This window comes from Haemaphysalis longicornis, unplaced genomic scaffold (assembly GCF_048455015.1).
Source record: "Haemaphysalis longicornis isolate Haplotype H1 unplaced genomic scaffold, Haemaphysalis longicornis Haplotype H1 scaffold_9, whole genome shotgun sequence".
Classification (NCBI taxonomy): domain Eukaryota; kingdom Metazoa; phylum Arthropoda; class Arachnida; order Ixodida; family Ixodidae; genus Haemaphysalis; species Haemaphysalis longicornis.
In genome coordinates this window covers 131,761,521-131,785,248 of record NW_027526460.1, presented here as the reverse complement: position 1 = coordinate 131,785,248, position 23,728 = coordinate 131,761,521, and the positions used below count along the sequence as shown (strand labels likewise).

Below are 23,728 nucleotides of genomic sequence, written 5' to 3'. Positions count from 1 at the left end.
CTACCGAAGCCATTAGATGACGCACCAAGTGAAGCTTTTATCAGACGGATTATTTCATTTGACACGTCTGAAGGAATACGTACACTGACAGGTAACCTCCAGTGCAAGTGAGTCGTTTGAGCTGTTTACCGCTATCTGTAATACTTCGAAGACGCTTTTAACGTGTCGCATGCTTCGGGAAGGCCGCAGCTGAATTAAAGGTGTTGCAAACAGCCTCAAGATTATTGACGACAGCAATAAGTGAAAGCGGTTTTGCACCAATTACCGTAAGCTGTACCGTACTCATATGACATTAACTCTCCCCTTCAGCCCTCATAACGCAGAACGTGAACACGTTCCAGGGAAAGTGGATAGCTGTGTAAGTAGGTTGCCAGTATTCGGTTCTTCCTAGGAGTGCACACTAACGCCGTAGACTCGGTTTCGAGAGGACAGAGTCTCCCCTGTCCGGTGTGGACACAATTATTCATCGTAGTCTCCCCCGCCGGCCTCAGACAGGCCACATAATTTATGGCCGGCAGCGCCAGACAGCCTCGGTTGAAGCGCTCCGCCCCGCATTCCCGCACACACAAATAGATATGCGCGAACTTTCGCACTTCGCTATTTCGGTGCAGGTTTTTAAGCTCGTATTATCGTTACAGCTGGACAAAATTGCGCAAAACCGAGTTTTCTAAAATTGAAGCTTTACAAAATCGTGCTTCCCAGCCTTTCTGCGACATATTGAAATCACGCATGCTAGCAGGTTCTTCAGACATCCCGTTTTGCCAGATGTAACGTCAATGTGCCTAACAGTAAAAATAGGACCCTCTACAATTCTTTTCATTTTAGCACAGACTAAGAAATTCATCGTGTTAGAGAACGTCTAACAGGACTAAGACGCGTGTTTCGTCTCTCCCTCACTTAGTCCTGCTCGATGTTCTCTAGCATGATGAATTTCTTAGTCTGTGCTCAGATTAAAAGAATTGTAGAGGGCCCTATTTTCACTGTCACGCCCGCTGACGTTGCATTTGGCAAAACGGAATGTCTGAAGAATCTGCTAGCAAGTGTGCTTTCAACATCTTGGTCGGCAACCAACTTGCCCGACTTTCCGCTTTAGTTCGCACACCCTCACCAATAAAGGCAGAAGGAGGAGCCAAACAAGAGTGGCTAATCATGGCGGGAGTACCGTGCGTTCCGCCCCGTCCGGGCGTACGGTCCGAGCCTTCGCGGGTCCGTTGGCGAACGCCGCTGTTCCGCCGCTGGTCGGGTCGAGGGCGCAGTCCTACTCATGGGAGCCAAGGTGAGTCTGCTGCAGGCTCGACGGCGCTCGCCGCTCGCCAGTGCTGCTGCAGTTGCTCCCGCCGCCGGCGGAGGACGCCCCGCGATAACGAACGACGCCTCCAACAGTGCTGCAGTCAGTCGGCCTCGTCGAACGCAGTGTGCAACGCGCAGCGGCTGCTGCTATCCCCGGAAGGCGCCAGCTGTCAGTGCAGATATGTCCTGGACGTACGTCGCACTGCCTCGGGACGGGCAATCGCTTTCACCTCCGCTGGGCGAACGCGCTCGAAGTGATCAGCGGTGCTGTTTCAAGGCGAGAGCTCGAGGTGTATGCGCGCGAGCGCAGGTGGGGTGCAGGTAGTGGTGTGAGGGAGTTGTTTACGGCCCCTGGTGCGTCGGCCGCGTCCGAGTGACGTGGGTGCTGTGATGCGTGCTGATTGGCTGTGGAGGCGACATGCGCAGAGGCGCCCCGGTGTTGATGTGCTAAAATTGTCCGACTGCGAGTTGTAGAAGTGAGACTAATTGTGCTATGAAAAAGAGCGCGTATTGGATATTGTATCATTAAACAGCAGACTGCGATCCGAAGGAATCGGGTGTGTTGATTACAGGCCGAACGAAAGAGGAAAACTATGCTCGTGCTACATCATATATGTTTTGTTGATCTGTTTTGACCAGTAGCGGTGCCGTCCACAAACCAGACTTATAAAATAAAACAGTATTTATTTCTGCGTGTTCCATTATCAAAACGAGGAGAAAAAGCAAGCTTTTGGGGCAACCTAAATTAAACTCCCATTCACATTTAAGTGCACCCCGTTTGTGTGACTATATGAGTTACTTTTATTGTCCCACCCAAGGCCCAACTAACCCAACATGCTAGCAAGGAAAAACGAAAAAAAAAAAAAAAACGAGCCTGAAACACTTCGCCCGTGTGTTGCTTAAATTGGAATCTACTTCACCCACCTTTTCTGTCTTTTCAGCTTACCGATACTCTGTCCTCCTCTCCGCTAACAACAGCGGTCGGGGGGGGGGGGGGCGCAGTAAATCTCCCGAAGTCATGTACAGAGCCGTTGGCTTCGACCTCTTTGGAGCACACTAGTTTCCATGTGAGCACACAAATCCATGGTAACGTGTTTCCAGTTTGGAAGTACGCGATTCCACCAGTTAGTCCGCTTGGGGGTCGAGGTATCGGTTGGTCAAACTATCTCTTAATGCGTAGCATCGTTTGCCCAGTACCCCCACAACCAGGACAGCGTAACGCCCCGCATTTCCACAATAATGCAGATTTCGCGGAAGTTCCACCTGTAATCGTTATATTTGGAGTAAATTGAGATAATTGGTCGAACGAATTTTTGAAAAACTAGAAAAATATAGAAAAATACGGACAATGACAAATCGTATAACGCCCTGCATTTCCACACTAATGCAGATTGGGCAATATTTCCACCTGTAATCGTTATAATAGCGTAAATGAAGATACATTAATCCCTCGTTATAACGAAATCTCTTTACTCGAAATATCGCTTTATTCGAAATTTCTTTTGGTCCCAACCCAAACGCATGCATTTTAGGCCGCATTACTCGAAGCGCACGAAGAGCTTGACCCGCTTAGAGCGAAGTGGAGAGCGGAGGCGCCGCCGAGCGGCGACGACCCAGCGGAGAGTCAGGCAGTGAATTGGCGAGTTGACAAGCTGGTGTTTCCCCGGCGATTTTCTCGAGCCGGTCATACTCGGTTTGCGCCATGAGATTTAAGACAAATGGTCGAAATGCGTGTTATTGTGATTGAACTTTGTTCCTAGACATTGCTCAATGGCGTGGACGCGACGGTGCGCGAACACTGACACTCGAAGCGTAGAATTACAAGTGTTGTCGAGAGCGGGACGCCCAAAAAGTCGTTTTGCAAACTTCACGGCTGCACACCGCGGGACAAAACTGCCCAGTAATCATGCAACGGCCGTAGTGCAGAAAAGGTCAGTTTTCATGACTGTGCTGTGTACCCACAATAAGTGTGTAATCGTTTTTTTTAGCTCAGCAAACACGACCTCAAATTGCAGCTGTGGAATAAAAGCAGCCACTGCCTTCTTCTCCTAATTCGTTCTGCAGTCTGCGAGGTGTTCGGACGCCAGTCACTGCTGGGTAAAATTGGAGCGGGTTTGCTCGCGCCCGGCAAGAACATGAAACAGCAACATCTCACTGCCTTCTTGCACCTGAAAAAAAGTTGTGCTTCACTGAATGCATTGTGCTTTGATTCCTCGCAGTTGTGCCGCAAATAAAGCTCAACTACTGTAGTTTTCTCCTGTGGTTGCCTATATCGAAATACCGCTTATAACGAAATTTTTTGCTGTCCCGCTGGCTTCGTTATAACGAGGAATTACTTTAATTGGTCGGACAGGATTTCGGAAAACCAAAAAACTCACACTCCGGACAAGCGCATTACAATGCTACGCATTAGTAGAAAATTCTCTGTATTTCTGCAGATTTTTTGTTGCACGCTTACTGCTCTTTTGCCCTTGCAGCGTTTGCACCCGATAATGCAATCGATTATGCGAAAGTGACGATTGGTGAAAAAAAAAATACAACCTTGTTATATTTTAAAGAACTTGCCGTTGGTAACCTCACTCCAGCGCGGAAGGGCGTTTTTTATCCGAAAAGCGGTAAATAATATTGAAAGAACTTCCCAGTTTTGCGCTACGAGATGCCAGCGGGGACACAATACGGAGAATACTAAAAGCAGTTACCATTAACATCCAAGTGGTACGCTCAAGTGGAGAGAGAGAGAGAGAGAGAGAAAGACTTTATTACGTGATCCTGCGTGGGGAGGGATGAGAGGAAAACCCTCTTCGGGGTATTCTCCCCCCTCCTGCCTAGTCTAGGCCTCGAGGGGTGTTCGGCCGGTGGCCCAGCTCAAGCTACTAAGCTTCCTCCACCCGCGCCGCCCTCCCCGGCACCCTCGGAGTGCGGGGGGAAGGCGCGACGGCAGCGGAGTTCTCCGTTCGCTCTTGCCGGGCCAGGGCTTCCTCGAGCCGCTGGATGGCTTGTCTCTGGGATTCACAGTCCGACGCTGTAGTCATTGTCACTATGTCCGGCGGTAGATCGGACGGGGTAGCGTTCCCACACGGCGTAACATTGTCACTCAAGGTGTCACTGCTCTTGAACACGCGCACTGCACCACTGTTCACCTGTCCGCCACCTGATTTCCCGTGTTCCCACAAGATGTGGGAGAGGGTGGCGGGCGCTCGCGCACACACACTGCACATGTAGTCTTTAAAGCGTCCTGGGCACACATAACGAGCCAGCGGGTGTGATCACACATAACGGGTGTGATCACCGATCTCGTCTGTAGCTGTCGGAGCAGTACCTGTTCGTGTCTGTTGGGTCCAGGATGCGGCGGGGGCTGTGTCTTTCGCTGTTCTCTGTAGTGTCTGAGTATGTCTCCATACTCTAGGAGAGGCTCGTGTTCGTCTTCTTTTCCTTGCGCTTCCTGGTCGTCCCTTGCGGCCTGAGAGTTCGAGGGGCGGGGGGGCGCCGCGCGGTGTGTAAGCTCGCGCGCGACAGCGTCCGCCCTCTCGTTTTGGTTGGCCGTTCCGCCGGGTATGGGGCCGACGTGGGCCGGGAACCATCTGAGGTATGTGGTATTCGTTTTCTGACTTGGCAGGATGTGGTGGGCTGGCGGCCCTATGACGCCCTTGCTGAAGTTGATGATAGCTGATTTGGAGTCACTTATTATAGTGGCGATTTTCGGATCGCTCTTCAGTGCTAGCGCGATCGCTGCCTCCTCCGCCTGTGTGGCGTCCCGGGCCATGAGGCTTGCGGCATTAAGGGTGGCACCGTCCCTAGCTCGAATTACCACCGCCACGTAAGTTTGGGTCCTGTGCGGGTAGCGGGCAACGTCGACGTACACGGCAGTGTTGTCAGTGTTGTAGGTTTCGGCCAGCGTCCTGGCTCTCGCCTTTCTTCTTTCTTTGTCCCTCTCCGGGTGCATGTTTCTAGGCAGGGGAGTGATGACTAGTTGTTCACACATTGATCTAGGCACCCGTTCGCATAGCTTGGCTTCGTTCCCGTGTTCCGTACTTTGGTTCCCATGCGTTCTAGTGTGGTTCGGGGTGTGGTGTCCAATCCTGCGTAGTATTTCTCTTCCAGTCGGTGTTGCTTGGAGTCGTGCGATTTGGGCAGATCTCTGAGCTTCACATATTTCATCCAGGGTGTTATGGACTCCCAGAGTGTCAAGCGCTTTGTTGCTGGTGCATTGTAGCAGTCCAAGGGCGACCTTGTATGCTTTCCGGATTGCGGCGTTTATCTTGCCGCGTTCCTGTGCCAGCCATGCGTGGTAGGAGCCGGTATAGGAGATCTGGCTGACTACAAAGGACTGTAGCAAGCGAAGGAGGTTGGTTTCGCGCATGCCTTCGTTGCGCGTGGATATTCTCCTTATCAACCGTGTGGTGGTGTCGATGCTCGTCAGTAGCTTGTTTAGGGCCGTGCGGTTGGTATTCCGGCCCTCATCGATGTGGTATCCGAGCACTCTTATACTTTTGACGTGTGGGATTTGTGTTCCGTCCTGCGCGTGGAGGGCGATGCAAGAGGCGCTCTCAGCGGCTTCTCTTCTGCGCGAGCCTGGCGGCGTTAGTATTAGGAGCTCGGACTTTTGCGGTGAGCACTTGAGTCCAGTGTCTGCCAGTCCGGCCTCGACCTCATTTATCGCTCGTTGTAGCGATTCTTCGATGTGTCCATTGGTACCTCCGGTCATCCATATGGTGATATCGTCCGCGTATATTGAATGTCTGACTGCTGGGATTTGGATTAGGCGTTCTGCCCCTGGGATGAGGACTAGATTGAAGAGGAACGGGGAGATGACAGATCCCTGTGGGGTGCCAGTGCTCCCTCTCTTGCGCTCCTCTAGTTGTGTATTGCCAATTTGTATATTTGCGGTTCGATCCGTGAGAAAAGCCCGGATATAATTGTATGTTCTCTCACCCAGTCCCAGCTTGCTAACTTGCTTGAGGATGGCGGAGTGTTGGACATTATCGAAGGCGCTTTTAAGGTCGAGGCCCAGGATGGCCCTGCAGTCCACCTTGCTTGGCGTCTCGATGACGTCATGCCATAGTTGTAGTATTGCGTCCTGCGTACTGAGTTTGGCTCTAAAGCCCAGCATGGTCGTCGGGTACATGTCATGGTCCTCTAGGTAGCGTTGCCACCTGTTGTTAAGGATATGCTCCAGGACTTTGCCGACGCAGGATGTAAGGGAGATAGGTCTGAGGTTGTCGATGCTTGGAGGCTTGTTTGGTTTCGGTATTAGGACTGTCTTGGCGGTTTTCCATTGCTTGGGTAGTACCCCGGTACGCCAGCACTTATTGTAGTATGCCGTTAGTGCCGTTATGGCCGTGTCGTTGAGGTTTCGTAACATCTTGTTATGTATTCGATCCGGTCCTGCTGCTGACTGGCAGTTTAGCGTTTGTGCCGCATTGCGAACTTCCCATTCTTGGATCTCTGCATCCAATTCAGGATTCCGCGGACCTTGGGGGTCAGGGTGGGTGACGATCGGGGTGACTGGCAGGTATTGATTATTCAGTCGTCTTCGTAGCTCTTGATCGCCAAGCGTTTTGGTTGCTGTGTGTATAATTTGGTTGAGCCTGTGCTGCTGGTAGCCTTTGCTTTGCGCTTCGTCCTTTAAATGCCTAAGCCACCTCCAGGCTTTACTGCTGTGTAATTGTCCATTTATTTCGTTGCATAGGGCATGCCATTGTTGTGCGCTGAGTTGTCGACTGTGCAACTCAGTCGCTTTACCGAGCTGCGCAATCCTTTTCCGCAAGGAGCGGAGGTGCCGGCGTTTCCTCCATCTTCGCTGGAGGGATTGGCGGGCTTCGATCATGTGGACGAGCTTTGAATCGACGCTTCGGATGGTATTGTCGGTGACCACTGTCGTGGTGGCTTCATCGGCAGCTTTAAGTAGGTCACTGGTCCACTGATCAATGTCACCTACAGTGGATGCGGTTGCTTGTTGTCGGAAGATGTTCCAGTCTGTAACTTTGTGACTATAGTCCGCACGCTCATGTTTCGTGGTGATGGCATTGGTCGGTGACTCCCAATAGCGAAAACAGGTCCCTGTGACGTCCACGAGTATACGGAGAGGAAGTGATCGATTATTCGCCCCAGCTCCATTTGTTTTCCTTGGTTTGATTGATTGAAGGGTTTATCGCGCCGACGCAATGCAGGCGATGAGGCACGCTGTAGTGGAGGGCTCCCGATTAATTTTGACCACCTGGGGATCTTTAACGTGCACCGAAGTCTCATACACACGGGCGTTTTCGCTTTTCGCCTCCATCAGAAAAGCGGCCGCCGCGGCCGGGAATCGAACCCGCGTCCTCGTGCTCAGCAGCGCACCGCCTTAGCCACTGAGCCACCGTGGCGGGTTTGTTTTCATTGAAATCAATATTATTAGTGCGAAGTTTGCGCTAAGATTGGCACCGTTATTAGGACCAATCAATGTTTTTAATAAGTCCAACATGTATTTTAACATCACGGCTCCCTGCACTAGATCACACGCGCTGGAAACTTTATTAATGTGTCGATGCGAGCTAGTTTTCCTTCCTCCAGTTGTGCCTGGCGCGTAACCTGTTCCCATGAAGGAAACTTTATTACGGGGTTTAAAACGCCCCGAAACTACACAGGCGATAAGGCGCGCCGTAGTGGAAGGCTCCAATTTAATTTTGACCGCCTGGGGATCTTTAATAACGTGCACCGAAATCTCGAACACACGGGCGTTTTCGCTTTTCGGCTCCATCATAAAGGCGGCCGCAGCGGACTGGAATCGAACCTGCGTCCTTGGTTTCAGCGGCACAACGCCTTAGCCACTGAGCCACCGCGGCGGGTCGCGCTGGAAACTTTACTCGCGTTCTATCACAATGGGCTGTCTATTGTAGTCTGACCTTCGGGTGTTCAAAACGAGCTCCGCTGGCTCTGAGCGTGCCGCCCTTAATGTTTTCCTCAGCGGTCTGCCGAACACTGAATAATTGCGCAATGGCATCGCACCTAGATTGTCAGCAACGCTTGGAAGGACGCTATGCTCATATTGGAAGAACGCACTCGTTAGCGAGTGTCATGTGTACTTCTTCTTTGTCCGTGTCTATTTTTCGCTAGTAAAATGCAGTCAGATAACCAACTAGCCCAACTTTATGCCTTAACTGTGGCACTCGTTAAGAGGACAGATTTTGCAAAAAATTTCCCCGCATTTCCCCGAGGGGAAAAATGTGAAAGTGCGAATGCAGGAGTTGAATTTGCGCGGTTCGGTAATGTTCGCGAAAGAGAGATCACACACACACACACAACTACAAAGGAAGAAAGATGCATTTATTCACAGACACCTATTTGTGTTGTCGTTGTACTTGATTGCTAGAGCGGACCTCAGCTTTGAAATTTCGTGTCAGTACTCCTTTAAGCGGGTGCATTAGCCCTTCTCACGCCCGATTCCTGGCCAATCCCCCACGTGGGTATGTGCCATGTCAGCGGCCAGGCAGCGCGCGCCCATCTCCCCCCGTTGCCAAGGAAGACGAGGAGATTCCTGGCCAATCCCCCACGTGGGTATGTGCCATCTCCCCCCGTTGCCAAGGAAGACGAGGAGCGCGCGCACCCGCAGCTGTTGCTATGTGGACGGACGGCGGTCAACGGAATTCAGGGTCGCTTATAAAGTGCATTCGCACTTAAAAGCTGTCAGGCTGTCTTCGCAGAAGCGGAGGACGCGAATAACTCCGACAGGCATACTGCCCGCACTTCAGGCCGCAGCCGCCCCACGGGCAGAGCCTTCTTCCGCGTGCTCCCGTCTACGCAAAGTGTCGCCACGTGCACCTGTCCCAAGCGTGCACAAATATTTTTCCACTTATTGCAGGGTGTCGGTTTAGAGCTCTGTTGGTCAAAGACGATAGTCTTCCCTGGGCTACTTAAACTCAAAAATTTTAGTCTGTCTATCTGCCTGTATGTCTGTCTGTCTGTGACTCAATTCAGCCATCCGGCCAAAGTGAAACACGAACTGCGCAATAGTCTTATATACCCACAGCCAAATATAAACGTCTAAGTCTGGTGTTAATGTTAATACTTGTCAACATTGTTGAACAAAAACAACACATTATGCAAATATAAGGCAGCAAATCAATACATAAGTGGTATTTGCAGTGTTCCACTATTTAAAAAATTCACGGATTTTTGCGATAGCACATAAAATGCTACGTCAACTGTAGAAAACTGTTTCCTGCTGTTCCCGCGCTACCTGGCGGCATTTAAAAAAAATCAAGCGGCGACAGCAACGAAAGGTTCCACTAGATAGGTTTCACATTCCGCTTGGAACGCTCGTGGAGCACGGCAACGTGGTTCTATAAACGTTGTAGTATAGGTGCTTCGATTCACGCACGTCTCCGCCGTATGGCTGCGCCGGCATCGAGGCACCCGACTTCGAGCAATGGAACGCGGTTTAATTTAAATTGACTTGAGAAACCCTCTAGCGCGTTATCTTGGGAGGAACGAGACGAGAGAGGAGCAGCATGAGAGGTGAGCGGGAAAGAGAAGGGAGAGAGAGAGAGAGAACAAAACTTTATTAAAAAAGAAAAGAAAACCGGGTTAGCGAGGGGGCGTGGCGGAGGACCAGAGGTCCGCCGCGACCGCCAGAGCTCGGCAGGTGACCAGCACTTGGCTGGACTCCTCGGAGCTGCCCAGGGCCTGCTCCCAGTGGGATGAGGAGGGGAGTGGGGAATATGGGTCAGCAGGACATTCGCAAAGAGAGTGATACAGAGTATCCAGCTGACCGCACTTGGGGCAGTGGGGTGTGTGGAATTGATGTGGATGTGTATGTATTAGTTGATTACGATGAGGGAACGTGTGCGTTTGGAGTATCCGCCACATGTGGGCAGCCTCGGGGGATAGGTGTGGCGCCAGTCGACTATCGTTTTCGTCGACATTTGCAACGAAAGGAGCAGATAAGCGGCCAATTTTTTAATGCACCCAGTGTTCAAATCCCACAAGGACCCTATTTATTTTTCTCTTTACGGGGGCGGCCATTTTGGTACCATTCGTGCTGCCGCCATCGACTACGGGCACTTTTCGCGTTTCATGAGACACCTAGGTCTTCCGCGTTAAACTTTATTCTGAATGTTCGCTCGAGCGATCATTCACACAGCGCTTCCGACGGTCGTAACGTATACATTCACCTCGGTGACTGTCACGCAGCGACAGTGAAATATCCGCTCCCTCTCTACCCGCGCAGGGGCTCTGTGGAAACAGTAACCTGCTAGGCGCGGCAACAGCGCGCCTGTGCCTCGCATATGCCGCTACACTTGCAGCTTATAGCTACGGCCGCATGTATGTGAAACACACGGGCGTCCTCCGCTTCTTTGCACCTGGAAGTGCACGCCTGGCGTTTGGAGACGAACTATTCTGGGCTCTGCAAGAGCGGCGCGGGCCCCGGATGGCAGGGGTCTCCGCTCGTGCCAGGGTTTCGAGCGCGCGAAAATAACGACAGTTGCAGCCGAATGAGCGGAAGGACCATTGTCTTTCTTCTTATACGTGCGAGGAGGAAAGAGAGTCGGCGAAGTTCACCGAGAGTTGAGCTGCCATTGCTACATGGCGCCGAGACCTCGCTCGAAGTCTTACGTTCCCAAAGCTTCGTGCACACTTTGCCTTTGAGTTGTGATGACCGCTTTACTGGTAAACTTTAATGACAAAAATAATAGCGACTAATAACAATAAATTAATCAATGTTTGTTAAGGTACCCATTAACCAGTGACCAAGTTTTCGCACTGGCATATTGAGGCAAAAAAAGGAAGGAAGGAATACCAAAATGAAATACAACAGCAAGTAAGCAAACAATGTCAAACAAAAATGCTGGTGAAGAAAAAGATTGAACATCAAACCAAGATCACGTGATTTAGACTCTAAATAGCGTGATCGATCGCATAGATGTGTATACATGATACATGTATGCCAGGGTCAAAGGAGCTAGCCAAAGCATGCAGGCAGATGGATATGAGCCGACATGCTTTGTTTTAAAAGCGGCGTGTCAGACCGAACACATTGCAAATAAAAAATATAACGACAACAGATTTTTTATGTGGGAGGAACAGAGTCAGGGAGAGAATATATAAATGGGATGGCGAATCAGAGATTCGGATGAGAAATCGAAAGGATAAAGGCTATGGTAATAGCTAATAGCAATTAAATCCGGTGGAACAAAGGGCAGTGTCGATTGCATGAGTCATGGTCATGGGGTAAAGGGGACCGTGCGAGGGAATTTGGCGAGGCAATCTTTTGCGAGCATGTCGGAGTAACAAATGATTGATTGTAGGGTTTAACGCGCCGACGCAACGGAGGCGATGAGGCGCGCCGTAGTGGAGGGCTCCGGATTAATTTTGACCACCTGGGGATCTTTAACGTGCGCCGAAATCTCGTACACACGGGCGTTTTTGCTTTTCGCCTCCACCAGAAAAGCGGCCGCCGCGCCCGGGAATCGAACCCGCGTCCTCGTGTTCAGCAGCGCAACGCCTTAGCCACTGAGCCACCGCGGTGGGTCGGAGCAACAAATAAGTGCTTGAACAATTATAAAAGCAGCGATAACAACAACTTTAGTTCGTTCAAAGCTCACACAATGCAGAGGAGTTCAAACTAAGCAATAAATTAGATCGTGTAAAACTTTAATCGGAGAAGTGGCGTTTGTAGATGCACAAGAACTTACCTTCCGGATTGTGAATGATATTGGTGTTCCAAACCATGGTAGCATGTTCCAATGCAGGGAGGCAAAGGGACGGACGAAGCTTCAGAAGCGACACGGGAACCCGCAATTTGAGGTTGTAACACACGTATAGAACCTGTTACATCCACGCCTGTTGCTGCACACGTGACAATATTTTCAACAGACAATATGAAGTGACCGGCATCACTGTCATTTCTATGGCGATAATGTTTTCATATAAAGGCTGAAGATATGAGACCTGTCATTCGAATAACCGGCAGCCAGAAACGAAATTTCGACACAGCCAGTGGTGAGAATCGAACAACGCACGCCCCGTACGCGTGGAAAATGAGAGCACTGTCGATTGAGTCACGCACGTGCGTAGCTGCACGGCGTTCATAGTATACAGGTGTTTGGGGTGAACGTCATCGTGCCGTATAGTCACTGGCGTCAGCCGAGTCGGGGCCACTCGCAGAACCGCGTTCCATCAAACGCACAGAGGCAGCGGGGATTCTGGAGCGCTATAAAAGGGTGCATGCACATTAAAGTTGTTTTCCCCTGAAAACATAGTGATGTTTTTTGTGGCCGCACAGCGAGGCGGGCGTTGCAATGCTGTTGCACTAGTATGTGCCAAGACAAGAAGTTCGAAGAAAATCTTGATACTAGGTATACTCTGCGAACTATGAAATCGAGAACCCAATTAGGAATTGAAGCGTTACCTGGAAGCGGCAGATATGATATCGGCTTTCGACGTCATTTGCAAGGAGCAAGCAGATACGTGGCCTTTTTTTCTACTAAACTTTGGTTGACATTTTGCAGGCAGAAGAAGTAACAAGAAATTGTTAGCGCAGCCACTGCAAACAAATATGTATTTCGGAAGAACTAGAATAGCCAGATGAAACTTTAAGTGCTAAATTTTGGGCCCTACATTGGTAAAATACGCCGTGCTTCGCAGGACGGAGCCTGTCGATTGAACTGAGAACGGCTGCTCGTGAGATGAATCTCCTTTCGCTTGGCAAAGAACGGTTGTCAAACAGGACTTGTAACCTGTAGTCTAAGCTGTAAAGTTTTCCAGCTGTAGGATCTCTGACTTGCCTCCGCAAAAAGATAAACCTCCTTTTTAATTTAGAGTATTTCATGCTACGAAAGGTTGGGCAGAATTGCTGAACGCCCTACGTTCGTGCTTTTTCGTAACGACACAGCAGTATCTTGCCCTTACCATGTTGCAGCTAGAGGCACCGAGAAAAATCTCTGTCACGCCAATAAATTGTGAAGTTCAAATAATGAGCTTCTCGACATGTACCGTTCATATTCTTCACGATTCTTTGCACAACTTAGCGCTTTAGAAAGAAGGAAAACCCGTATTTTGCATCCTCATAAATGTATAACCACTTGTTCATCTGTGTGACAATATAGTTTAATGCGTATCTTGAACGGTAAAGCAATTTGTGGTTGATGTATTCAGAGTGATATGTTACCTTATGTGTTGCGGGTTCTGTATCAATTGTATTAGTTTCGTCGTTTACATTTTGCGAGGTTTTTGCCTTCAGATTTATTTGAACTTTTCGAGCCCGTGAATCTTCAAACATGACTTCCGTTCCCCCTTTCTGTCTTTGTCCGTCCTGTTTGCAATACCTATATACTATTAAAGAGGCGTCCAGCTGCTCATGGGCACTGTAAATATACAATAACATTTAATGATTGGATGATTGTGTGGATTGATAGATTAATTTTTTTTTTTTTTTTGTGTCCCGTCGTGAAGTGGCAGACCGTTGCATTGATAGAGCGGCGTTAGGTTTGTGGAGCTACAAGTTGTTCAGATGTCTAGGTTAATACCTGCAGTTGAAAAACAACCAGACTGCTGCTTGCCGCGGGATACGAGGTCGACTGTCAGCTGCGTAATATTGCGGGGGGAGCGCGGCACACAACTATCGGCTACGGCGACCCGAGAGGCTTGGACGAGCGGCGAAGCGTGGCATGCGAGAAACCGCGCGAAATGAGAGAGGAGCAAAAACCTGTACATACTCAGCCATGCGCGAGCTACTCGTATGCACAGTCACACACAAGGTCAGTGCTGATTTAGTCCTTTGCCCCAGTTTTGGACAAAATAAAGTCGTCGTCGTCGTCGTCGTCATAACCACCACCACCATAGTGAGGGTATGATTGACAAATATTCCGAGGTCGCGAAGAAAACAGGTACCCGTAATACGCGCAGGTATATGTCAGTCGGGTGTAGTGGTCGTGACAGGGAGTGCCGCAAAAACAACGGGCTAGGAAAAATCGGCGAGTTTCGGGAAAGATGATATAATGCAGGTAATAGAACTAACGCCGCTCTGACCGCATGCCAGGCGGCTTATGTGTTTTGTGGTTTGGTCTTCCAGCTTTGTGATCGTCCCATTTTTAAATGCAGAGCATTTCTTTAACTCACGATGTCACCCGGCGTTGGCGTGCCTCGACGTCCGCAACAGCCGTTCCAGGTGCGCCCTCTCCCCCACTCCTCCTCGCCTGCTCTTCGCTGCTCCTCGCGTGTTCTCTGCGTGCTCGGATCGCGTTCAGCAACAGGTGGGGCGCGCATGCGTCGTAGTTTGGCGCGGGAGCAACAACAGTTGTGGCGTGATCGTGACGTAGTCGTGACGTGGTCGTGGCGCGGTCGTGCCGTGATGGGGCGGTTCGCGGCGTTCGCTCTCGCTGTCAATTTCTTTCGAACCAGATAAAATCGGGTATGTGCGCCCCCCGAAAATACTCTGCATTTGACCGTGCCCCTCGCGAGGGGGATGTTTTTAAATGCAGAGCTCTTCTTTAACTCAGGATGTCACCCGGCGTTGGCGTGCATCGGCGTCCGCAACAGCCGTTCCAGGTGCGCCCTCTCCCCCACTCCTCCTCTCCCGCATCACGCTACCCTCCTCGCTCTCAACAACAGGTCCGCACCCCTCCCCCTACACTATAGAAAAAAATAATACTTACCGGCGCCTGGTTTCGATCCCACGACCCTGCGGGCGGAAAGCAAGGTACATGGTGCTCTACCCACTGCGCCACAAAGCCGAAACAGAATGGAAGGCTACGAACGCGCCTTATATCCTTGACTCATTCAAACTACGTCAAGAAGCTGCTGATACAACGCATTCACTACCTGTGGGCGGGACGCGAGGTACATGGTGCTCTTCCCACTGCGCCACAAAACCGACACAGAATGAAAGGCTACGAACGCGCCTTATATCCTTGACTCATTCAAACTACATCAAGAAGCTGCTGATACAACGCATTCACTACCACCAACTCTCCAAACACTAAACGTTAACGCAATACACCCACCCCCTTTGCGACGCATTTACTCGAGTCCCCCTCGCGGGGAGATGGGCCCTTTTCTTTCGCAGCGACGTTTGTCTTATGCCTGTCCTATGCAGGAGGCATGCGTGCACGCGCGGAATTTAAACACCCGTGCGCGGCCGCAATAGACGGCGCAGACAATCGCACGCCGCAGCATACATGGCGATCGCTTATTTCGTACTTGTCGTGCGTCGACTACTCTTTGTGGGTACTTCGTGTCCAAAATTTATACTCCTAAAATGCTGCCAGTCACTTTTCGGTAGCAATCCCGCTATGAAGATATTGTCAGGGCACGGCCGTGGTCAGGGGCTGCGAAGCTTTCTTTGCTACGGACGAACTGAAATATACATACTACGTATCGGCAGCCAAAACAACCGCTGCCGCACACCGCGACCAGACTTTATGCTTGTGTTGTTCGCGGCTCAGGCTCGCTCGAACGGTGAGTATTCTTCCTATACCGAGGGCAGTCTTACCATGCTTGCTCATCGCTCGCTAGGTTCGCAGTAGCCTCTTGCCTTCGAAAGACGCTAACGTTCGCAATGAAGTTTTCCCGTTAATAGAACCAGTTTCATTTCAACGATAACTGCTTACTCTGACAATGTGAGATATTTTCATGTTCACCAGTACCGGGACGCATAGCCTCTCTTGTGTACATTACGCACGTTCTTATCACATTTGCAGAATCCCGTATAGATATTATGCATATGCACTTTATTTTTCTTTCTTACTTTTTCTTCCGGCCAATTTTATGGTTACAATGTGGTGATGCGCGAACACTCTTCGTTTTTTTATCCTTGGCATCCGCCATTAGGTTATGTGTTTTTTGTTCTATTGCTAAAATGTTCTTTGTGACAGATCCAGGGCCCACGGTTGCTTTTGGGCGCACTAATATATTGATTTGATTTGATTGTGGGGTTTAACGCGCCGACGCAACGCAGGCGATGAGGCGCGCCGTAGTGGAGGGCTACGGATTAATTTAGACCACCTGGGGATCTTTCACGTGCGCCGAATTCTCGTACACACGGGCGTTTTTGCTTTTCGCCTCCATCAGAAAAGCGGCCGCCGCGGCCGGGAATCGAACCCGCGACCTCGTGCTCAGCAGCGCAACGCCTTAGCCACTGAGCCACCGCGGCGGGTCGCACTAATATATTCATTATTGGGTCATTCCACGCCAAACCACCCGGAGAGTTCGCTCGACCATCTCCGATTACACTATAAAAATTCATGGTTGATCACTTCCTTATACTCTTCATTCTCGTAGCCGATTTTTGGCGAAAAACTTTTTCTATCTCTTAGGGAAATTTAAAAATTGCGGCGGGGACAAAAACTTACGTTGCAAAAAAAAATCGCAAAATTAAAATAATATACGGAGCACAGTGAAATAATTGCAGTTGATAGAACACGAAGCGCACTATTTTGGTGCAGTGCGTTAATAGTGTCTAGTGCATTTGAAAATGGGTCTTGCGATGAAGCAAAGCGCCGAATTTTACACAACGCTTGCAGTGTTAAAACGTGCTGCATAGTTTGTTTGTGTTGTTGATGGTAGTGCGGAAAAAAATTATGAGTCTCGGGGAGCGAGTAGCTCCAGCACGGTTCGAAATTGCCCAGGTTCAAATGCTTATCGCGCTGTGTGGCGGTCCATGTGAAAATACAGGCTTTGGCTCATTTGGAAGGGTGTACAAAGGGCATTTTTGTTTCAGAAAGTGTAATCGGAGTACTTTCTGTTTAGGACGAGAAAATAATTTTTATATTGAGCGCACTCCACGGCCGCAGATCTCGGGTCGTAAGTCCGCTGCACTGCAATGACGGTTCCTGCGCGGCAGCGGAGAGGTGCGGCGGCAGCGCAGGTCGATATACCGCATGTTTGGTTGGTTTCTAATGATTTCTTATGATTCTGCCGGCTTGGTAAAAGTGATTAAAAAAAGGTGGTAAAGAAGTGGTAAAAAAAGTGGTAAAATAAAGGTGCCGTAGGCGAAGGCTGTTAATATTTTGTTGTCTTTTCACTCAGTTCTTTGAATTACGAACGTATGGAGAGCCTGTTTGGGGTACACTCTTTTTTGCAAAGAAGGTACGACTTTGATGCACGCATTGTCAGGAGTGCAAACGCCATGCGTGCAGGAGCCTTAAACAGAAGATGCTTCAACGCTGGGTTCCGTTTTCAGATTGACTTTATTGGAGTGTCTAGGCAGAAGAAAAAAGAAATATATAAGAAAGCAGCGGCGAGGGTTGCTGCAGGCAATCACATCACAATCTAAGCGTGCACCAGGAGAGGGCGGCGAAACAGCGTCATGTTCGCGTTTACGGAAGTCTACGCAACCCCCCCCCCCCCCCCCCCAAAAAAAAAAAAAAAAGAAATTAAAGCCGCTCCACTCAATGTGAAAGCTGTCAGAAGTGCAGAGCAGTGATTCGACATAATGGGTGGTGCCGCCGTTATCCGCTCACTGCTACCACCCATCACGCTCTTCGCCGCCGTGTCTCACTCCTCTCTTGATTAATATGCAATTCAAATTTCCCGCCTTTGCACTCGCGCGCCCCCTGCTTGCAACTGCGCCATCCGGAGTTCTGTGCCTTTTGTGCTTGCTTTAATTTCGTATGCTGGAGCCGTTTTGCGTCATTTTGAACGCGTAATTTTTTTCTTGCGCCGCTGGAGCCTTTCTGCATCATTTGGAATGCGCCATTTTTTCTTGAGCTGCCGCTTTTTTCGCTTACTATCGTAAAAACCGACCCAACGAGCGTTCCTAACTAAATGAACGCGGGGGCTGCCGGTTATATAGGCGGAGTTTGCCTGAAATGTACCTGCAGTTTTCTTTGCGCTGAACAACGGGGATATGTGACAAGCGCGAGCGGTTCACGAGGTTTGAACGGTTATGTCTATTTAAACCGCGTGGTTTTCGAAGCCTTAGCGTGACTTCCTGGTGACGGTACAGAAGGCTCTCTACGAATTCGGTCCGTTATCACGCTGCGCCGCCTGATTCCGGCAGTCGCTTGACATCGACCGTTAGCAAGCTACGACGACAAGGCGAGCCCATAAAGTGCTCTGTACTTAAAAGCACATAAAAGCGGGTATACTCCTACCTGGGCCTATAACAACCATCAACTTCTTCTGCACAATGCACGGACGAATTCCCGACAGGCGAAAGACAAAACTCTAATGGAAAAATAAAAGAAAAGTATGCCAGTGGGGAAGGAAGAAAGAGAAAAATACAAATTTTAACACTAGCTCCTATTTCATGGTGATGCGAAAAAAATATGGCTTACTTCTGAGATTTGGAGCGACAGGCGCGCAAAACTTTGCAGATTAGAAGCAAGAACGTGGTTCTTGGGCCTTGGCGCACCTCCAAGAAAAGCAGGAAGCCCCTAGAGCGAAGAAGCGAAATCTTCCATGAGAGGATTTTATGAGGGCGATTCCCTTTAGTACTGCTTGCCCAGAAGAGAAGACGTACCACGCGCTCACCAAAAGCGATAGCTTTTGATAAATCTGAGAAAACTGAACGAGAAGTGGGAAAAAAAGAAAAAAACCGTGCCCATTAAAGTGCGGGTTTTCTTCGTTCGCAGCTCTGCGCCCGCCACACTGCGTTCTGGTCGGCGGAGGTGGCACCCACATATTTCGCGTGTGCATGGCGCACCAAAACTTGAAACTCACGCTTTAATGCGCGGGTTTCAGACAAACTACAGAAAAACGGATGTCAGAAATTGTATGCAACACCGACGACGAAGACTGCATGTGCAGCCGCTGTCCGGCGTGTGCCGGCAATGATGCCTTTCCGAGCATTTTGGAGAGCGTACTACAGGTTTTCCCGCTAAATTTAATCAAATAATTGCCATCTAATTTAATCCAGCTGCCAAACAATTTAATTTAATGCCAGAGAATTTAATCCAAGTGTGAATCAACTTATTCGGGCCGCCAACCAAATTAATCCAGAAGTCAAAAGGTTGTTCAGGGGTGTTTTCTGCGAACTTGGGCGCAGCTTTGCGGACTTTGTTGCGCGTGGTGTTGTGAAAACACAATGTTTTTAATCCATTGGGGGCAAAATATCTTAGGCGCACAGCTTAATGGACATTTACTAACACTCACAGACCAAGAGAGAGGCCGTTTCGATCCGCTGGTGCCGCGCGCTGTGAGCTGGTTGTCTGCGAGAGCACCGTCGGTAAGTCACGTCAGAAGCATCGTCTGCTCCTCGCGTAACAATACCTTCAGAAGTTCTTTTGATAAAGGTACATTACTTAAATGGCCTCTGCATTCTGTTTTTCAGTCAATGAATGCTTTTCTGAAGTGTTAAGTATTATTTCCAAGTTATAATATCGTCTTCTCGCGTTATAAATATCGTCTGCTCGCGTCAGAAGTATTGTCTGCTCGCGTAAAAATACGCCGGCAAGTCTGCTGGCGTGACAATACGCGAGCAGACGTCAATTCCGACTACCTCGTCGGCGATCAGAACACGGCACCAACGGATCAAACAATACCGCTCTCCTGGTCTGCGCGTGTTAGTAAATGTTCATCAAGCTGTGCGCATTAGGTATTTTGCACATAATGAATCAATAAACACCATGTTTTCACCACACCACGCGCGACAATCTCCGCAGAGCTGCGCCTAATTTCGCATTAAACACTCCTGATCAAATCAAATCAAATCAAATCATATTTATTCAACATCTTTCACCAAGATGTTGGGAGCACGGACAAAAAGCCTTTGCAGGATCGGCTTGACTGGGTCCGCACCCCCTCAGGAAGCTGACAACCTGAACAACCTTCTTACAGCTGGATTAATTTGGTTGGCGCCTGGATTTAATTGATTGACACTTGTGTTAAATTCTATGCCACCTGGAAATAAATTAGATGGCGTTTGGATTAAATTAGATGGCACTTGGATTAAATTGAGCGGGAAAACCTGTGGATGTGTACAAAGTTTAGGACTTCCATGTTGAGCACTGGATCGTAGGTGATCGCTGCAGGCTACAGAAAATAATTTGAAGTCCTGCCGAATTTTCTGAAAAATTTATGCATTGTGGAAAATCTCAAGAAGCACCACTTCATAAGCGAAAAGCAAGCAAAGTACCTCCTAAAGCTAAAAAGCAGCCTAAAAGATGAGGCGATGGTTCTTCTTTTAGAATTCGCAGAGAACTGTAGCTTCCTCGTGCAAAATGATCCACAATGGCACCATTCGGTAAATACGCCAGCCACCACACACTCCTTCGTGGCATACCATCGTTCAGAAGAGACTGTGGATCTTTGTGTAAAATCGCTTGCCATCATTTTGGACTGTCTTGACCACACGACAGCGGCGGTGGCTACATTCCAACCTGAGGCGTTAAAAGTTCGTAAACACGAATTCCACTCTGTCCGAAAAATTCGCTATTTATCTGAGGAGCCATCGTCACAGTACAACAACAAGAACAGTTTTCCAAAGTTGTGCTACCATGAAAACGACTTCAATTTATCGACTGAGTGTAACTTTTTTGCAACGACACATGGAAAGAGCGCTCGCGGCAGCGTTGGCTGCACCGTTAAGCTATTGGCGACCAGGGACAGTCTTCAGAGACCTTACCAGGGACAAATACTCGCACCCCATGAGCTTTTTACATGTGCGGAAACGAACGTTAAATGTATATCCGTGGTCTGGGTGACTTCTGCATCTGTATCACCTGCATGAACGCAGCGTTGCGGAATCCATTTAGGAGCGCCAACAACTGATCATCTGCCGATGACGCCCTTCCAAAATCCAGTACCAGCCAGCCGCACTACTTTAAAGCAGCTATCCGCGGGAAAACTCAAAACGCACGCGAGCTGCACTGCCGCGCAGGTATTTTCGTTGCAGTGAGGAGAACTTGCGGCCCGGCAATCTGGGCCGTTGGGAGCTCAGTATAAACATCATTTTCTCGCTTAAAACAAAAAGTACTCCAATTAAACTTCCTGAAATCAATGTCCTTTGAACACCGCTTCCAATGAACCTAAGGCTGTGTTTTTGCATGTAGCGCCACACAGTGCGATATGCGTCTGATTATGAACAATTTCAAATCTTTCAAAGTTCGTGTCTCTACCGCGCTGAACCTACCCGCGTCCCGGCTACCGCATTTTTTCCACATCTACCGTCAACAATATAGACAATGTATGCCGCTGTGTTGTCTCTAAAGAGGATTTAACAGTTCTAAAAATGTAAAAAAATTGCTCTGAAACGTCGCTTTGCTACGCCAGAAAGCGAATTTTCAAGCACACTAGCAACTGTCCGTGCAGTGTAGCAAAAAAGCGGGCTTCTTTTTTTATCACTTGGATTTATTTCACTGTGCTTTGTATATTATTTTAGTTTTGCGATTTTTTTGCGCTACGTAGGTATTCATCAACGCCGCGATTTTCAAATTGCTCTAAGAGAGAAAAAAAAAAGTCGCCAAAAATCGGCTACGAGAACGAATAGTGTACGGAAGGAATCAGCCGTGAATTTTTTTAGAGTAATCGGAGATGGTCGAGCAAAATCTCAGGGACGTTTGTCGTGAAATGACAGTATTTTAATCGCATTGCACGAATTTTTCGTGAACTTTCGGCCGTAAATGACCGTTTTCTTCGCCGCAAGGCAAGCCCTGCTAAGAAACCACCCCTTTCTAGAGCGGTCACAGTGCACCACGAGTCAGTGGTGCACCGGCAGAGTGAATATTTTCGGACTCAAGTTAACGTGAATATCCAACGAATGGTATTTGTCGTGTTCTTCAACTTCAGCAGTTGTGTTATTTCCGTAAAAGGGGCTATGAAGGCAACACAGAAGGCTGGTTCATTAAAAAAAAATAACGCATCATGACGAGTGGGCAAAGCACTGGGGATCGTTCTTACCGTAAATCACCCGTGGCATTTCCCACTCGCGCATGTAAATGAATGACAACGCGTGTGTAGAGTATATACCATTATAATGCAATCCAATCCGATACAATCCAATCTAATCCAATCCAAGCCATTTCAAACCAAATCCAAATTCCAATCCAATACGTTTCAATGCAATGCAATCGAATCCAATCTAAATCCGATTCAATCCAATCCAATCCAATTCTCCTTGCGCATGCGCAATACTGTGTGCACGGACGCCAAGGGACAAGCCACGGACAAAGCGAGGTCTTAAGGTGCTCACATAAAAACTGCTTTGTGCGGACTACAACGACGCCGATTTTGTCACAAACATCATACAAATAACAGAGATAATAAATAAAACATCAGAATCACTAGTAATTTCTCAGCCACTTTGTGGTGATTTTTCTGTGACGTCACATAATCTTGTTTGCGCGATTGGCGGCCGCCGACGTCAGCCACAGCCAAGAAGTATAGTGTACTAGCTATACAAGAAGCATGACTGGCCGATGATGATGATTGTAGGGTTTAACGCCCCGACGCAACGCAGGCAACGCGCGGTGGTGGACGGCTCCTGATTAATTTTGACCACCTGGGGATCTTTAACGTGCCCGAAATCTCGAACACATGGACGTTTTCGCTTTTGACCTCCATCATAAAAGCGGCCGGACATCGAAGCCGCGTCCTTGGGCTCAGCACCACAATGCCATAGCCACTAAACCACCGCCAAGAAACATGACTTGGCGACTGCAGGGGGGCTTCCAGTTCCGTTTGATCGTACCACTAGAATGCTGACGTGCACGCAACATACATGGTAACTGTGTTTTAGTGTTCGGTCATATTACGGCATTCCTGCCCATATTACGCCAGTTTAGAGCGATATTTGAAAGTTTTTCGTTATTTCGTGCTTCTTTCGGTTAAAAAAAAAACGTCTTTTGTGGATGGAAGAGAGCTGCGTGAGTTGCCAAAGGCTTAGTTCTTTCAAACTGAACAAGGTTGTATTTTGTCTTCGTGGCCTGTTCAACGCGGCCGATCGCACGTGTTTATTCCCTCAACGCTGCCCCTTGCGCATCATTCCGCATTTTAGGGGCGCAGCACCTTATGACCCTCGCTTTGTCCGTGGCTTGTACCTTGGCGTCCGTGTACACAGTGTTGCGTATGCGTGAGGAGCATTGGATTCGATTGGATTGGATTTGGATTGCATTGGATTGCATTGCATTGCATTGCATTGGATTGGATTGAATTGGATTGGATTGGATTGGATTGGATGGGAATTGTATAAGCTGTACACACGCGTTGTCACTCATTTACATGCGCGAGTGGGCAATGCCACGGGTGATTTACGGTAAGAACGATCCCCAGTGCTTCGCCCACTCGTCATGATCCACTTCGTGGAGATGCGTGAATTTTTCACACGTGCTGTACCTTGCCTAGTAAAATATAAACATCGTTTCTTTGCTTTGTGCAATCAAGGCTCGACTCATTCTCTCGCTGCTGCCGGCGAAAGCTGGGCATCAGACGGCGACCCCCCGTCACCCTGAACGGTGAGTTACTCTCGCCACCGGTGGGCGGCATAGTTAACGATATATATTTTCTCGGCGGTCACCCCCTT

The 23,728-nt window shown here is 49.1% G+C and overlaps 1 protein-coding gene across 2 annotated transcripts in view; it reads right to left on the bottom strand.

The window, feature by feature from the left end:
* LOC144152899 (solute carrier family 41 member 1-like) overlaps positions 1 to 12,081 on the bottom strand; it is a 60,814-nt gene extending 48,733 nt beyond the window's left edge. Inside the window, exon 1 of one of the 2 annotated variants that reach the window (XM_077684445.1) lies at positions 11,964 to 12,081. In XM_077684445.1, the coding sequence (XP_077540571.1) occupies positions 11,964 to 12,000 (37 nt within the window). In that variant the 5' untranslated portion in view covers positions 12,001 to 12,081. Of the gene's footprint in view, positions 1 to 1,162; positions 1,571 to 11,963 lie in introns of those variants that run through there. The other variant, XM_077684446.1, reaches the window with a different exon arrangement.
* Between the last annotated feature and the right edge of the window lie 11,647 nt (positions 12,082 to 23,728).